Consider the following 17,250-nt stretch of genomic DNA (forward strand, 5'->3'; position numbering starts at 1 on the left):
TGCAAAACAATTGAAGCAGAAACCATCCAAAAACTGACAAATTCAATGGACGAGAAAGTTCAGAAGCTTCTTTCAAACAAGGGGTCCTATGTGCAAATGTAACATCACCTAGAATAAAGTTTTCACTTGAAAACTGTTTGATTTCATTTTGTAATAAGCTGATAATGCTTATAACTTCACAATTGACCATTTTTTTTGTTCAAGATGAAAAAAAAAGGTTGAAAACTCTGCTGTGCATAATAATTTGGAACATGCATTTTGAGTGTTTATTTTATTTTTTTTTAAATATACTGTTTTCATAGGCAGTTTGTTCCAAAACATTGCAATTATACTAGAATAGTAGATGACTGGAAAATAACAATGACTGCAATTCAGATAGGTAATTTAGAGAAAATATGAGGAAATATTATTTGCATAATAATTTGGAACACAGTGTAGACAGGTTGTAACTCAGGATCAGTAGAGGATAAGTAATGCAATGTATGTAAACAGTGACTCCACTAGCAGAATATTGAGTGCAGCTCTGGAGTATAATATGGGATGTAACTCAGGACCAGTACAGGATAAGTAATGTAATGTACAGGAGTTGGACAAAATAATGGAAACACCTAACGTTTTGGCACCATAATCTTCAAACATGTTGTAAACATGCAAACCGTGACATGGTCATGATTTGTAGTTGATTATTTGTGTTATGTGATATGTGTATGTAAATTAACTGTTTGTTGTGCATAATTGTAAGAACATTGATGAGAACCTGATACCAATGGCAGACCTCTCGGATTTTCAAAGAAGCCAAATTGTTGGTGCTCGTATGGCAGGCGTTAGTGTAACAGAAAGTGCCCGAATGCTTGGCGTGTCAAGAGGTACTGTCTCCAAAGAAATGACTGCATTTGAAAGAGAAGGAAAAACGTCCGCAGCAAAGCACAGGTCCGGCCGAAAGTCAAAGTTGACTGAGAGAGACTGTCGGACTCTAAAGCGAATTGTGAGAGAGGATCGCAAGACCACGGCTCCGAAAATCACTGCTGAGCTCAATGAACACCTACAGAACCCAGTTTCCACGAAAACTGTTCGTCGGGAGCTGCACAAATCTGGATTCCACGGAAGAGCTGCAATTAGAAAACCGCTGCTCTCAATGACAAGTGTTTCCAAGCGTTTAGAGTGGTGTAGAAACCTCCAGAATTGGTCCCTCGAGCAATGGAAACATGTGATATTCTCAGACGAATCATTGTTTACCCTATTTCCGACCTCCGGCCGAGTGTACGTTTGGAGACAGCCGAAAGAAGCATTCCATCCAGACTGCCTTCTCCCAACTGTAAAACATGGCGGAGGTTCTGTGATGATCTGGGGTGCTATTTTGTGGAGATCCGCTGGGCCAATGATTTCCCTTCATGGAAGAATTAACAGCCGAGATTATTTAGGCATTTTGGGCGACCAAGTGCACCCAATGGTTCAAGCACTGTTCCTGGAGGGGAACGCCATCTTTCAGGATGATAATGCACCAATTCATACAGCTAGAATCATTAAAGCATGGCACGAGGAACATTCTAATGAAGTTGAGCATCTCATCTGGCCCCCACAATCCCCAGACCTCAACATTATTGAGCATTTATGGTCAGTTTTAGAGATTCAAGTTAGACGTCAATTTCCACAGCCGTCGTCGCTCAAAGAAATGGAGGGTGTTTGGAAACAATTCACACCTTGTATGAATCCATACCTCAGAGAATTGAAGCTGTAATCGCCGAAAAAGGTGGACCTACACCATAGTAAACCAACTTTTGTTGATGTTTCCATTATTTTTTCCAACCCCTGTATATACACAGTGACTCCACCAGCAGAATAGTGAGTGCAGCTGTGGGGTATAATACAGGATGTAACTCGGGATCAGTACAGGATAAGTAATGTAATGTATGTAAACAGTGACTCCACCAGCAGAATAGTGAGTGCAGCTCTGGAGTATAATGCAGGATGTAATTCAGGATCAGTAATGTATGTACACAGTGACTCCACCAGCAGAATAGTGAGTGCAGCTCTGGAGTATAATACAGGATGTAACTCAGGATCAGTACAGGATAAGTAATGTAATGTATGTACACAGTGACTCCACCAGCAGAATAGTGAGTGCAGCTCTGGGGTATAATGCAGGATGTAACTCAGGATCAGTACAGGATAAGTAATGTAATGTATGTACACAGTGACTCCACCAGCAGAATAGTGAGTTGCAGCTCTGGAGTATAATACAGGATGTAACTCAGGATCAGTACAGGATAAGTAATGTAATGTATGTACACAGTGACTCCACCAGCAGAATAGTGAGTGCAGCTCTGGAGTATAATGCAGGATGTAATTCAGGATCAGTACAGGATCAGTAATGTATGTACACAGTGACTCCACCAGCAGAATAGTGAGTGCAGCTCTGGAGTATAATACAGGATGTAACTCAGGATCAGTGCAGGATAAGTAATGTAATGTATGTACACAGTGACTGCACCAGCAGAATAGTGAGTGCAGCTCTGGAGTATAATACAGGATGTAACTCAGGATCAGTACAGGATAAGTAATGTAATGTATGTACACAGTGACTCCACCAGCAGAATAGTGAGTGCAGCTCTGGAGTATAATACAGGATGTAACTCAGGATCAGTGCAGGATAAGTAATGTAATGTATATACACAGTGACTGCACCAGCAGAATAGTGAGTGCAGCTCTGGACTATAATACAGGATGTAACTCAGGATCAGTGCAGGATAAGTAATGTGACTCAGTTTTGTAGGTCAAGTGCCACCTACTGGTGATAACAGAATCCTGCAGGCAGTTCATTGTGTTACAGCGATTAGTTTTCCTTTCTTCTCAGAGTCTGGAGGATGTCTACTCGATGTAATAAAGTAAGAAGCAGCAGGACTCATGACATTATTGAATCTTTATTAGTCTAGACAAGCAGAGCAGAGTGGCCAGTGCATGGGGTTGGCTGCAAAAACGCATGATGAATGGGGGAAAAAAACATATGCAAGGAAAAAGATGCTCATTGGCTACATTCTGAGTCAAACTGAACCCCTGGACTTATCAAAGAGAGAATGTGGGGAAATGGGGCTCTGTGCATGCAAAACTGGAATTCCAATTGTGGCCTGAAGGATGTGGAGGATGATGGTCAGGAAGGAAAACAAGTGCATGTGACAGACAAAGAGTTAACAATGATTATTATATATAAAGAGAGGAGGTCATTGTGACAGTTTTCTACTGTAGCAAAAAGCAGCAATTCCCATTCCTGTACATGAGGGCATTGACATACAGGTGCTCTGGATCACAGAAATATATACATAAAATGACAATTCTATATTTCTTATTTTAGGAACCATCATAAGCTATGGGACTACATCTCCCAGCATGTCCTATCAATCCTAACATAAAAGCAGGCAGCAGGGCTGGCCCGAGAGATTACGGCGCCCTAGGCAAAACTATTTTGTTGCGCCCCTACTACTTTTAACATACCTCCCAACTTTTGAAGATGGGAAAGAGTGATAAATTTTGGGCCACGCCTCTGACCACACCCATTCAAAACTAGCAATACCCATATCCACGTCCCAACCACACCCATTTAGCCCTGCTGATCACACTGTTTCATAAAGAATTATAAACAAAAAAATATGGCCACACATGATGCTCCATACTGTATAATGGCCACACATGATGCTCCATACTGTATAATGGCCACACATGATGCTCCATACTGTATAATGGCCACACATGATGCTCCATACTGTATAATGACCACACATGATGCTCCATACTGTATAATGGCCACACATGATGCTCCATACTGTATAATGGCCACACATGATGCTCCATACTGTATAATGGCCACACATGATGCTCCATACTGTATAATGGCCACACATGATGCTCCATACTGTATAATGGCCACACATGATGCTCCATACTGTATAATGACCACACATGATGCTCCATACTGTATAATGGCCACACATGATGCTCCATACTGTATAATGGCCACACATGATGCTCCATACTGTATAATGGCCACACATGATGCTCCATACTGTATAATGGCCACACATGATGCTCCATACTGTATATTGGCCGCACATGATGCTCCATACTGTATATTGGCCGCACATGATACTTCGTACCGTATAATGGCCACACACAGCTACTCCTACACACGCGGCTGCGCTCCGTACACGCGCTCCGCTCCATACACCTCGTACACACGCGGCTCCGCGCCGTACATTTCGTACACATTTAGCTCAGCTCCATACACCTCATACACACACGACTCCGCTCCGTACACCTCAGACACACGGCTCCGCTCCGTACACCTCATACACACACGGCTCCGCTCCATACACCTCATACACATTCAGCTCCGCTCCGTACACCTCATACACATTCAGCTCCGCTCCGTACACCTCATACACATTCAGCTCCGCTCCATACACCTTTTGCCTTTTGAAAAGATTTTTTATAATTTTTTATATTTTTTCTCTGGCGCCCCTTAGGGTCGGCTCCCTAGGCGGCCGCCTAGTTCGCCTATACGTTCGGGCCGGCCCTGGCAGGCAGAGGTATTTGCATCCTTGAAATGCGGCAGCAAGGATCAGCAACCTGTGGTCAGGCAGCTGTTATGTAACTACAACTCCCAGCATGCACCAACATCCACAGACTAAGCGTTTACTGGGAGTTGTAGCTACAGTGCCTTGCGAAAGTATTCAGCTCCCTGGAACTTTTCAACCTTTTCCCTCATATCATGCTTCAAACATAAAAGATACCAAATGTAAATTTTTGGTGAAGAATCAACAACAAGTGGAGCACAATTGTGCAGTTGAGCGAAATTTATTGGTTATTTTATGTTTTTGTGGAAATTCAAAAACTGAAAAGTGGGGCGTGCAATATTATTTGTCCCCTTTACTTTCAGTGCAGCAAACTCACTCCAGAAGTTCATTGTGGATCTCTGAATGATCCAATGTTATCCTAAATGCCTAATGATGATAAATATAATCCACCTGTGTGTAATCAAGTCTCCGTATAAATGCACCTGCTCTGTGATAGTCTCAGGGTTCTGTTTGAAGCACAGAGAGCATCATGGAGACCAAGGAACACAACAGGCAGGTCCGTGATACTGTTGTGAAGAAGTTTAAAGCCGGATTTGGATACAAAATGATTTCCAAAACTTTTAACATCCCAAGGAGCACTGTGCAAGCGATCATATTTAAATGGAAGGAGTATCATACCACTGCAAACCTACCAAGACCCGGCCGTCCCTCTAAACTTTCATCTCAAACAAGGAGACTGATCAGAGATGCAGCCAAGACGCCCATGATCACTGTGGATGAACTGCAGAGATCTACAGCTGAGGTGGGACAGTCTGACCATAGGTCAACAATCAGTCGTACACTGCACAAATCTGGCTTTTATGGAAGAGTGGCAAGAAGAAAGCCATTTCTCAAAGATATCCATGAAAAGTGTTGTTTAAAGTTTGCAACAAGCCACCTGGGAGACTCGCCAAACATGTGGAAGAAGGTGCTCTGGTCAGATGAAACCAAAATCAAACTTTTTGGCAACAATGCCAAACGATATGTTTGGCGTAAAGGCAACACAGCTCATCACCCTGAACACACCATCCCCACTGACAAACATGGTGGTGGCAGCATCATGGTTTGGGCTGGCTTTTCTTCAGCAGAGAGAGAGAAGATGGTTAAAATTGTTGGGAAGATGGATGGAACCAAATACAGGATCATTCTTGAAGAAAACCTGTTGGAGTCTGCAAAAGACCTGAGACTGGGACGGAGATTTGTCTTTCAACAAGACAATGATCCCAAACATAAAGCAAAATCAACAATGGAATGGTTCACAAATAAATGTATCCAGGTGTTAGAATGGCCAAGTCACAGTCCAGACCTCAATCCAATCAAGAATCTGTGGAAAGAGCTGAAAACTGCTGTTCACAAATGATCTCCATCAAACCTCACTGAGCTCGAGCTGTTTGCCAAGGAAGAATGGGCAAGAATTTCAGTCTCTCGATGTACAAAACTGATAGAGACATACCCCAAGCAACTTGCAGCTGTAATCGCAGCAAAGGTGGCGCAACAAAGTATTAAGTTACAGGGGCCGAATAATATTGCACGCCCCACTTTTCAGTTTTTGAATTTCCACAAAAATGTAAAATAACCAATAAATTTCGTTTAACTTCACAATTGTGTTCCACTTGTTGTTGATTCTTCACAACTTCAAAATTTACATTTGGTATCTTTATGTTTGAAGCATGATATGTGGGAAAAGGTGGAAAAGTTCCAGGTGGCCGAATACTTTCGCAAGGCACGGTAACAGCTGGAAGGTTGCTGATCACGGGTACTCCTTCCCGCCAGGATTGCATTGTACTGGTTCATGGTTTCCCCACCCATCAGTTCAGCAAAGACCCCAATCTCTGGAGATTATAGAATTGGTTACAGCCCATGGTCATTGTAGCAATCTTCTGTGACCTACTCCAGAGGGTGACATCAAATGGCAGCAACAATTTAACAAAAAAATAATAATAATAATTGCGCCTATCCTGTGACATAAAATGCAACGAAAAAGTTACTCGATTTAACCCAACCAACATGGGCCTAAAGGTGCATTTACATGGACTGACCAGTGATCGATACACTTTTACCGATCAGCGGTTGTTTAAATGCCCGCGTATACAGGCAGACCAAAGTAAGCGATGCACACCGAGTGATCTCCACTATATAGCTCAGTACCGATAGTCTGCCATGATTCTCGGCAGCACGAGGCCTGTTTACACAGGATGCTGCGCCACCGAGAACGATGATCTTTTATGCTGCACACAAGATCATTTCACCCGACGACTGAGTGTTTTGCATGTTCATCTGCAGCCTGTTTACATGGCAAGATACTCACGAGAGGTTTTAACCACATTCATTGGTGATCATCTTGCAGTGTGACTCTTCCTCCTACACCGCACATGTTCAGCTCAGGAGATAACAGGCACGGTCAATAAGGGGAAACAAGATATTGCCAGAGAATTCTATCCTGAGGGGGAATCAGAAATTGTAATTCAATGTGCCCAATCAGTCATAATTCATGGAAAAGTAGCCTAGTCCCCTGATATTGTGAAAGCCAACCACTGGTACAGCACATGGTGTACACAGGCTGTTATGGAAGACAGGGGGCGTATAACTCGGACAAGGATAGCAACACGTGATAGCATGTATAGACGGTCAGTCCGAGAATTGCGATATGACCCTCATCCGTCTGACTCTTCGCTAAGGTAAAAGCAAACCTTTCAAAACTAATAGTGATGAGCGAACGTGGTCGGGTAAGGTGTTATCCGAGCATGCTCAGGTGATAACGAGTGTCTTCAGTGTGCGCAAATAATACGCTCAAGTCACCGCACCTGCATGTGTTGTGGCTGTTCCACAGCAGCTGCAGGGACTCGGAATATATTTTTCGAGCACGCCGAAGACACTCAGTTAGCACTCGAGCATGCTCAGATAACACCTTATCCGACAACGTTCGCTTATTAGTAAAAACTATGTAATCTGGGCACAGACTGACCTTACAGCATGCACATGTAAAAGATTGTCTACGAACAAAGAAAGTCACTTCTCAAGGTGAAAATATGGACAAATACTTCAATATACTTACCAGCACCATCAGGGCTGTGTACACCCAGACTCGGTCACATGATGCTAGCCACCAAAGCCTAAGATATACATAGGCCCAATGGGAGCGTTAGTTGGACTATAAAAACATCTGATTTAACAGCTGCTAACCAGTGCCCCCTAGTGGCGAGAGAAGTGCCATCACCAGTGACGCAGCACGACCAGAGCAGGAATTGCGACTTTTCTACACAGACACAAAATGAAAAGGTCGATATAAGCTGTTGTTTTTTTTTCTGTTTCCATTGTTTAATCAGGAGCAAGAGAAATGTTTGATTCAGAGCAGGGAATTAGTACAGACCCCCTGAAAATTCATCTGGAGGCGAAGAGGAGGGATTTGGTTGCGGCCATGAAAGAGCACTAACCGTCCTCCCGCCCCCGATCAATAAGAGACACACACGCTGGTCTTTACAGGAAGAACATGCATCATGAGGCTATAATGTAACAGGACAGGCGGATGATAGGAGAACACAGATGAATATGGTGACCACTTGTCCAAAATAATTCATTGTCAAAAAAATATGTGTCGGAAAACGAGGGTGGGGGGCAAACACATGATCCATAGATTATAATAATGGGGGAAACTGATATGTCTAGCCGAAATTGTAAAATTGAGTGGTGGGCGAGGGCTCCAAGAAGGGGGCATCACCCGCCAGGGTTTGTATGCAAACATCCCATTGTATAGGTTTGGGGGGCACCTATTTATGCAACTTCCCAGGACACTGCGACAATGATTGGCTAGGATCCAATAGCAGAGAATATCATGAAGACCAGGGAGAGGACGGGCAACTTTACATTAGGATATGGACCCCCTCCCCCTGAGGGGTATACATACCCATCATATAGATATGCATTATACCCGTCCTGACCGATGTGTTCGAGGTTGCAATAATATCCTTCCCTTCCACATGCCATGTACATCCATAGCCATACCCTCCCCCTCTGCCCAAGTTCTAGGTGGCAGCCCTATAGGAACCCCCTCTTAGACTGTGCGCAGCAATAAAAACCAGCAGCGAGAAGCGTGGTGAAGCGCCCATTCACAGAATTAGATACCAACGTGGACAGTCAAGAGGTGGATTTGGTGCAAGATGAGGATACGGAGGAGAAATGCTGGCGCCAAACATAGAGCAGCTTTAAAGTGGGGGGGTAAAGCAGTTTCTGGATTGGCTGCTATGGGCTAGGCACTCATTTTACTTAGCCCTCGTTTCAAATTGATCACCTCCACTTCATGGATTGTCGCACTGATTGAGATGGTGGCGAAAGATTCAGAGGGTTAATTGACCCTTTAAATGAAAAAAAAAAATTTAAAAAACAATCGTCCATCGTCATACAGGGGCAGTTTGACGCACAATAATCGCTTTCATTATTGTTTCAGGGCAAATACAGAGCGGATATTGGGCCAGAGGGGCCGGGGGTCAGAATACACTTATAAACTACAGGTATATAATGATACAGGGATACAGTGGACTGGCCAAAAAAAACAAAAACTAAAACAAACAAAAAAAATCTGAAATTTAGGAGGAGAGGGTGGAAGTTACGTTGTAGCTCGCGTTAGAAGATACAGATACTGAAAGTCATCTCAGTCCCAAGCCTACAGGTGGCACCACAAAGTCTATTCAGTTTTTTAGCGTGTTTTTCAAAGTTACTTTAGATTTCATTTTTTTGTTGGTTTTTTTTTGTCTTTTTTTTTTTAAGATCAGTTCTAGTCAAAGTTGAAGTGACGTCCTTACTGTTTGCTTCGGGTCTGACGTTCCTGAAAGATATAAGGAAAAGAAACGAGAAAAGCTGTGAACGACATGGCACAGTACACATCCCATGGTCCGAAACATGCAGCGGACCACAGGATCACATTTCCATCCGTAATTCTAGCATACTTCCATCTTACCGACACAGAGGTCCAAATCTCCGGCAAAAACAATTACCTGATTAAGTTCTGCCACTAGAGCGAGCACTTTACAGATTGATTTATACAGCATCCAATGCTGAATGTAAACAGCTCCCTCTAGTGGTGGGCGCTTGACAAACTTCTCAAAATATGGAATACCGTAGTTTGCGATCAGTTGATCGCTGCTGAACATGTAGTAAATCTGCCGGTGTGTGAGCTGCTCTCTAGGATGTCCAAATGCTTAAATTTTTTATAGAAAGTACCCCTCATGTGGTTAAAACACTGCGCCCCTCCCTAAGCCATTGTTAGTTGGGATATTTGCTGTGACACCCTGGTGTTTAAAGGGACAGTATTTTTATCCATTTTAATTTCAAGTTTTGTGTCACCGTTTTCTGACATCCAGAACATTTCCTTTTTCCGTCAATGGACCTATGAGAGCTGGTTTTCTGCGTGGGTGAGCTATAGTTTATATCGGCATCTCTGAGATATGTAGGATTTTATTTTTTTGCAAATGTAAAAGACCACAAAACTACATACTGCATTACTATATTATTGCAATATAGAATAAGAATGTCTCCTGTAAAGATGACACCCAGATATGGATTCATGGGAGTACAAAGATGGAGGCAACAGGGGCCTCCAGTAGGATCCCCCCCTGCTTTGGTGACCCACCATGTTCAGTCCTTGATAAGCAGGGGGTGCTCCTGAACAAGCTCCGCTGGATAGCAACCATTTAAATGTTATTGGCAGCTGCCCCTAAATGGTTAAACCGCAGGGATCAGAGCTCCGCTGGTGTCACTGTTAAGAGGCAGGTGCCAGCACAATGGGCACAGCTGCCACGTATACCTGCACACGACACAGGATGTACTGGAAGGGGGCAAAGGGAAAGGACTGTCAAATATCAGAACATGTATATGTGTATTATATATATATATATACAATGTGTAAAAAAATGACAATAAAAAAATCATAATCTGAGGCAAGGCCTAATATAAGGCTCCTTTTACCTGTTTTTCACATGGCCATTAGCAGCAATAGACTGACCCCGTTACTTTGAATTGAAGCATCTAATGAGTGTATCATGGCCAAATGGTGTTATCTACAGTGTATAGAGGTGTTACCTGTCTGTAATGGAGGAGGTTGGCTGTGACATCACCTATAGTGACTGGTGAATGCTGTGTTATCTACTCTGTATAGGGGGTGTTACCTATCTGTACAGGAGGAGGACGACGAGGAGGTGAGCTGTGACATCACCTATAGTGATTGTGTTATAGTGAATCCTGTGTTATCCACTATATAGTGTTATAGAACTGCCTGGTGAGCGATGACTGATAGTATAAAATGAGACTCGTACTCATCTGAACAGATAAGAGATAGAAGTAGGAGGTGAGCTGTGAAATCACTTGCAGCGAACGATGAATCCTGTGTTATCTATTGTGTATAGAGGTGTTAATTGGTCTGTATAGGAGGGGGAGGAGGTGAGCTGTGATATCACCTGTAGTGAACGATGAATCCTGTGTTATCTATTGTGTATAGAGGTGTTAATTGGTCTGTATAGGAGGGGGAGGAGGTGAGCTGTGATATCACCTGTAGTGATCAATGAATCCTGTGTTATCTATTGTGTATAGAGGTGTTAATTGGTCTGTATAGGAGGGGGAGGAGGTGAGCTGTGATATCACCTGTAGTGAATGATGTTACCTGTCATTGTTATCCTGCAAGATCTCTAGAGAACAGGACCTAAAAACCTAACAAACCTCATGATTTCAGGATTTATTTTGTTTTTTTTAGATCCCATTAAAGATTAAAAAAAAAATAAAAATAAACAACTTGATTTTAACAGTAGGTCATTTACTAATGACCCCTAGAGATCAATCAGCATATCCCAGGGGCATAGTAAGAATGGGATGATTATGGATCAAATCCTATCACCATGCACTAACTTCCTGCTGAGCTTATGCATAAAAAAATCGTAGTTACTTACCGATAACGGTATTTCTCTGATCCCATGATGGCACCACGGAGAGAGGGGTCCGCCCCCAGGGACAGGAAACCTACAGGTGAAAAAGGGCGTACCTCTCTCCCACATCAGTTGGTTAACAGAGCCTTATACAGAACTTCAGCTGCAATTTGATATTTACACAAATTAAACTTAACAATTTTTTACTTAACAGAGGCACCGTGGCTAAAGGTAACTAACTATACATTATAGTGTGCACACCTGTGTGTGAAAAGGGAGGGAATATACGGGTGCCATCATGGGATCAGAGAAATACCGTTATCGGTAAGTAACTACGATTTTCTCTATCCCCATGATGGCACCACGGAGAGATTTACATAGATTGTAATTTTTTAGGGAGGGACCACTGCCTCTAGAACCCTTCGACCAAAGGTGAGATCAGAGGAGGTCAAGTCTAAGCGGTAGTGTCTGAAAAATGTAGACTGGGAAGACCAAGTGGCCGCTCTACATATCTGTTGTATTGAAGCGCCCGCTCTTTCCGCCCAGGATGATGCCACTGCTCTGGTCGAGTGCGCTTTTATATTCTCCGGGATGGCCGTCCCGCTGGAAGAGTAGGATAGGGCGATGGCATCTCTTATCCACCTCGCTAGCGTAGCTTTTGACGCTTTCTGTCCCTTCCGTGGACCCTGGAAGCAGACAAACAGAGCCCTATCCTTCCTGCACTCTCTAGTGGCTGACAAGTATTGGAGTAGGCACCTCCTAACATCAAGGGTATGTAGTGTTTTTTCTCCCTCATTCTTGGGGTTGGGACAGAATGAGGGCAGGGAGACCTCTTGTGTCCTGTGAAATTGAGACGCGACTTTTGGGAGGTAAGCCGGGTCCGTTTTTAGAATGACTCTGTCCTCAAGAATTTGAGTGAAGGGAGGGCCCGCGGACAATGCTTGTATGTCACTAACGCGACGGGCTGAGGTTAGGGCCACTAAGAGTGTTGTTTTTAAAGATAGAATCTTTAGGGGTGCGTCTGCCAAGGGCTCAAAAGGAGATTTGGTTAGTGCATTTAGAACAAGGTTTAGATCCCATGGAGGGGCATTATGCAAAGGAACCGGTTTTAATCTACCCGAGGCTTTGATGAATCTCACGATCCATCGGTTTCTGGCTAGATCATAATTATATAGTGCTCCCAAGGCTGCTACCTGAACTTTTAGAGTACTCGTAGCTAGCCCTTTTTCCAAACCCTTTTGCAGGAATTCGAGAATCTTATCTATTGGGATTTCCCCCCCTGGGTCAACCCCTGATACAGACATGAATTTTTTCCACACTTTGCCGTATATTTTGGTGGTTACGGGTTTCCTACTCTGTAGTAATGTGGACACCAGGTTGGATGAAAACCCTTTGCTGCTTAATAGCTTCCTTTCAAAAGCCAGGCTGTCATATGTAGGCTTTTCACATTGGGGTGACACACTGGGCCCTGGGATAACAGATTTTGCGTGTCTGGTAGAACCCACGGACTGTCTAAGGACATCTTTCTCAGCCAAGAAAACCATATCCTGCGAGGCCAGAATGGAGCTATGATTATCACTGTTGCTCCCTCCTCCCGAATTTTCCTCAAGACTAGGGGAATGAGGGATATTGGAGGGAACGCGTAGGAGAGGCGATAGTTCCAGGGGACTGTGAGAGCGTCCAGAGCTACTGGCCCTCCCCGGGGGTCGATTGAGCAGAACTTCCTCACTTTCCGATTCTGAAAGTCCGCAAATAGGTCTATTTCTGGCTCTCCCCAACGTTTCACTATTTGGTTGAATACCGACTGTTTCAGCTCCCACTCCCCCTGTCTCAAGCGTGTTCTGCTGAGGAAGTCTGCGGTCTGGTTTTCTGAACCCTTTATGTAAAGGGCTGTTAGGGACTTCAGATTGTGTTCTGCAATGTAGAAGATAGACCGGGTTTCTTCCATCAGTGTTTGTGACCTGGTGCCCCCTTGGTGGTTTAGGTATGCTACCACTACCTGATTGTCCGAAAAGACTTTTACGTGGTGGGAGCGGATGATGTTTTGGAAGTGTATTAGGGCGAGTTTTACCGCTAGCAGTTCTTTCATATTTGATGAGGTTAGCTCCTGATTTTTGTTCCAGTTCCCTTGTGTCACCTGACCGTCTATATGAGCACCCCACCCCCAGGGGCTTGCATCGGTCGTTAGGATTTTCTCTGTTGGTAGTGACCAGGGGACCCCCTTGGTAAGATTTATCGGATCTGCCCACCACTGTAGGGAGTGTATCGTAGTTGGTGATATGCTTAACCGCCCGTCTAAATTTCCTCCCAGACACATGCTTGAACTTAAAGTCTCCCATTGTAAGTCTCGGGAATGGCATTGTGCCCACTGCACTGCCGGGATACAGGATGTCATGGAGCCCAGCAGGGACATGGCTTTCCTGAGTGTGGTGACTGGGGATGATGACAACTGTACCGCTGCCTGTGTCATCTTTTGAATCTTCCCCTGAGGAAGATAACACGTTTGTGTGGTCGAGTCGAGGACTATCCCCAAGTACTCCTGTACCTGTGATGGGACTACTTTGGATTTGGTAAGGTTCAACAGCCAACCTAGGCTTGACAGAGAAGTCATAACCAAATCCAACTGCTGTTTGCAGTGATGGAATGATGTCCCTGCCACAAGGAGGTCGTCCAGGTATGGGACTATCAGGATATTCTGCTCTCGTATATGAGCCATCACTTCCGACATTAGTTTCGTGAATACCCGGGGTGCGATAGCTAACCCAAAAGGGAGGGCCCGAAACTGATAATGTTTCACCTCCCCCTGGATATTCACTGCCAGCCGGAGGTACTTTTGATGATCCTTGTGGATCGGTACATGATAGTATGCATCTCGTAGGTCTAGAACAGTCATGAAACACCTGGGAAAGAGTATTTTTACGCAAGATTTTATTGTCTCCATTTTGAAGTGTGGGATCTCGAGAAAACTGTTTAACTTTTTGAGATTTATTATTGTCCTGTATGATCCATCTGGCTTCTTTCGGAGGAAGAGGGGAGAGTAGAAGCCCATGCCTCTTTCCTGGTGAGGGACTTCCTGTAGGACTTCCTTCTGGACTAGGCCTAGAATCTCTTCCTGAAGAGCCGACTGTTCTTGAGACTGTCTCTGTGGTGTCACCATGAAGAGGTTGTTGGGGGGAATGCGGAACTTTAGCTTGAGCCCTTCTCGTACTATGCCTAGTATCCAGGGGCTGCTTGAAATTTTTTCCCAGGCTGGGAGGAACTCTGTTAGTCTCCCGCCAACCTGGGGGACACCTTCATTGAGTTTTCTTGTTGTCGGGAGTGGGTTTGTTGAATAGGAACCCTCTGGTTTTATTTCTTTTTTCCTCCCATGTTTCTTTGTTCCCTTTCGGAGGTTTTCTCCGCATAAATTTTTTATTCCGAAAGGAACGTCTGTATGATTGGTTGGGGAAACCAGGGAAAGACTTTTTCTTGTCCTCGGCTTTCTCGAGGATGTCATCTAGCGTTGTGCCGAACAAGAATTCCCCCTCACAGGGTATTGAACATAGTTTTGTCTTTGTCTGAAGGTCCCCTGGCCAACATTTTAGCCACAGGGCACGTCTTGCGGCGTTCGAAAAGGCGGCAGCCCTGGCTGCTAGTCTGGCTGAGTCTACAGATGCATCCGCCAAAAAGGCTGCTGCACCTTTCATTACGGACACTGATTTTTGAATCGTGTCTCTAGAGACTTTTCCTTTTAATTGGGAATCCAAGTGCTCAAGCCACACCATTAGCGCGCGAGCTGTGCAGGTGGCCGCGACCGCTGGTTTAAGTCCGCCTCCTGCCGCTTCCCAAGAGTTTTTTAGAAAAACCTCGGCTTTTTTGTCCATCGGATCTTTTAAGGTACCCATGTCCTCAAAAGGTAGGGCAAACTTTTTTGAGGCCTTTGCTATGGCCACATCTAATTTTGGTGCCTTACTCCAGGATGAGCAGGCTGGGTCATCAAACGGGTATTTTCTTTTGGGGGTGAGGAGAGCTTTTTTGTCTGGTTTTTTCCACTCTCTTTTAATTAGAGAGTGAATTTTCTCATTTACTGGAAATGCTCTTTTTCTTTTTTGTTCCAGACCGCTGAACATTATGTCCTGCGCTGTTTTTTTAGGTCTCTCCTCCACTAGACCCATTGTTGCTCTGACCGCTTTCACTAAAGCGTCTGTTTCCTCGATAGGGAAGCAACTGCGCCCCCCCTCAGAGGATACTGAAGAGGTGTCAGAATCTGACGAATTATTCGAGTCAGATAGTTCACTCTCTGACTCGTCCGCACTGGATACGGGGGACTCAGGTGTTTTCTTATGTTTTTTCTTTGTGGCTTTAATGCCTTTAATGGCACTTTCCACCTGGCTTTTTATTAGTGACTTTAATTCGGATGCAAATGATGGGGTTTCCTCCTGAATCGTCTTTTTTATACAGACGCTGCATAGTCTCTTCTCCCAGGAGGAAGGCAGCTCGTCTGAACATATGGCACATTCTCTGTGCTTAGTTTTGGCTGTACTTTTCCTCCCCTAGAACAGAAAGAGCCCTACATTAAAGTCAGCACTTTCACGTAGATCACTCACCCCCTGTGGATCAGAGATACCGTCTCAGGCCTGGTGACTGTATCCGCTGGAATCGTCGCCGGCCGTGTGGTTTTTGCAGACCCCCGACTGCGTTGAGACTCTGATCGTCCGCTGCTGCTGCGCTGTACAGAGGACGAGTTTCCTTTGCGCTGCTGCTGTGGGTGCAGACGCCGCTGCACTTGTGCCTGCTCAGGAGATCGCTGGACGGCTTCCTGCATAACCTGCTGCTCGCTTTCGCTCATGGTGGCCTCCGCACTGTAAGGTGCACTTGGAGTTTGAATTTGCCACCATTTTCCCTGTGCTGGCGTTGCTTTTATGCATTAGTGCCGGCGAAACCGGAAGTGACTGTTTGCGCATGCGCCCGCCCAACTTCCGGTTCTCTGCCAGCTTCACATGAGGGAATGAATGTACTGGGACGCCGGCGCGCGCGCAGTAGCGCTGCGTTTTCGCGATGATGGCGCCGGTGAGCGCACCAGCGCTCCATTACCGACGCCCACACCGATTTACCGGTAATTACGCCGGTGTCCTCTGGCCCGTCTTACTTGGCCTTTTATGGAAAGATAGCCGCCGCTACCTCCATATTATCATTAAGAGTCCTCCGGTGACCGCCGTCACCTGCTCCTTACCCCCCCTCTCTTTTTTTTTTTTTTTTTCCATGGAAGGCAGACTGGATCCTTTCACTGCCTTCCTCCACTCACCCATGAGGCCCGCCGACCCCTGTGGTGGTGCTTCAGGAAAGGGAGAAAAAAGAGAGGAAAAAACCGCTTGATCCAGCCGTAACAGGGCGCCCCCTGTTAGAAAGTCGACTGCATCAGCCCCTGGAACTCCACGAAGAATCCTTCAGGTACGTGCTGTAGGTTCCCCGTCAGGGACAGGAAACCAACTGATGTGGGAGAGAGGTACGCCCTTTTTCACCTGTAGGTTTCCTGTCCCTGGGGGCGGACCCCTCTCTCCGTGGTGCCATCATGGGGATAGAGAAAACTGCATCAAGTAGAGCTGCAGTGTAAGGTAAGGGAAGACAAAATAAGTAAAATTTGAAGCGACAGAATATGAATTGTAGGTTGTGTGTCTCCAAAAAAATCTGGAGGCGGCTGTAGGGGCAATAATCAGTAACGGTCTCCTTTTACTTCACATATGGCAACTGAG

The 17,250-nt window shown here is 44.9% G+C and overlaps 2 protein-coding genes and 1 long non-coding RNA gene across 3 annotated transcripts in view; all 3 read right to left on the minus strand.

The window, feature by feature from the left end:
* Positions 1-2,908: 2,908 nt before the first annotated feature.
* Positions 2,909-4,782, minus strand: LOC143765839 (uncharacterized). Its single transcript, XR_013213472.1, has 2 exons — positions 4,428-4,782; positions 2,909-4,367 (listed from the first exon to the last, which is right to left on the minus strand). It is a non-coding gene; the product is annotated as an uncharacterized LOC143765839 (long non-coding RNA).
* A 1,452-nt stretch (positions 4,783-6,234) lies between these two features.
* The window catches only part of YTHDF1 (YTH N6-methyladenosine RNA binding protein F1), a 29,600-nt gene continuing 18,584 nt past the window's right edge, over positions 6,235-17,250 (minus strand). The window contains exon 7 of the mRNA XM_077252944.1: positions 6,235-9,429. The gene's annotated coding sequence lies outside the window, so the exon portion shown is untranslated. The remainder of the gene's footprint in view (positions 9,430-17,250) is intronic.
* LOC143765844 (uncharacterized) lies at positions 14,792-17,083 on the minus strand. The gene is made up of 2 exons (XM_077252945.1): positions 16,125-17,083; positions 14,792-16,050 (listed from the first exon to the last, which is right to left on the minus strand). The coding sequence occupies exons 1-2, from the start codon at positions 16,344-16,346 to the stop codon at positions 14,812-14,814; spliced, it is 1,461 nt and encodes a 486-aa protein (XP_077109060.1). The 5' UTR covers positions 16,347-17,083; the 3' UTR covers positions 14,792-14,811.

The sequence above is a fragment of the Ranitomeya variabilis genome, chromosome 4 (genome assembly GCF_051348905.1).
Source record: "Ranitomeya variabilis isolate aRanVar5 chromosome 4, aRanVar5.hap1, whole genome shotgun sequence".
NCBI lineage: Eukaryota > Metazoa > Chordata > Amphibia > Anura > Dendrobatidae > Ranitomeya > Ranitomeya variabilis.

What these genes read in the sequence shown, in the direction of transcription:
- LOC143765844 (XM_077252945.1), bottom strand. Translation starts at nt 16,346, where the DNA reads ATGAGCGAAAGCGAGCAGCAGGTTATGCAGGAAGCCGTCCAGCGATCT. An exon ending in CAGTCACCAGGCCTGAGACG is followed by an intron (nt 16,051 to 16,124) that starts GTATCTCTGATC and finishes TTTCTGTTCTAG; the next exon opens with GGGAGGAAAAGTACAGCCAA.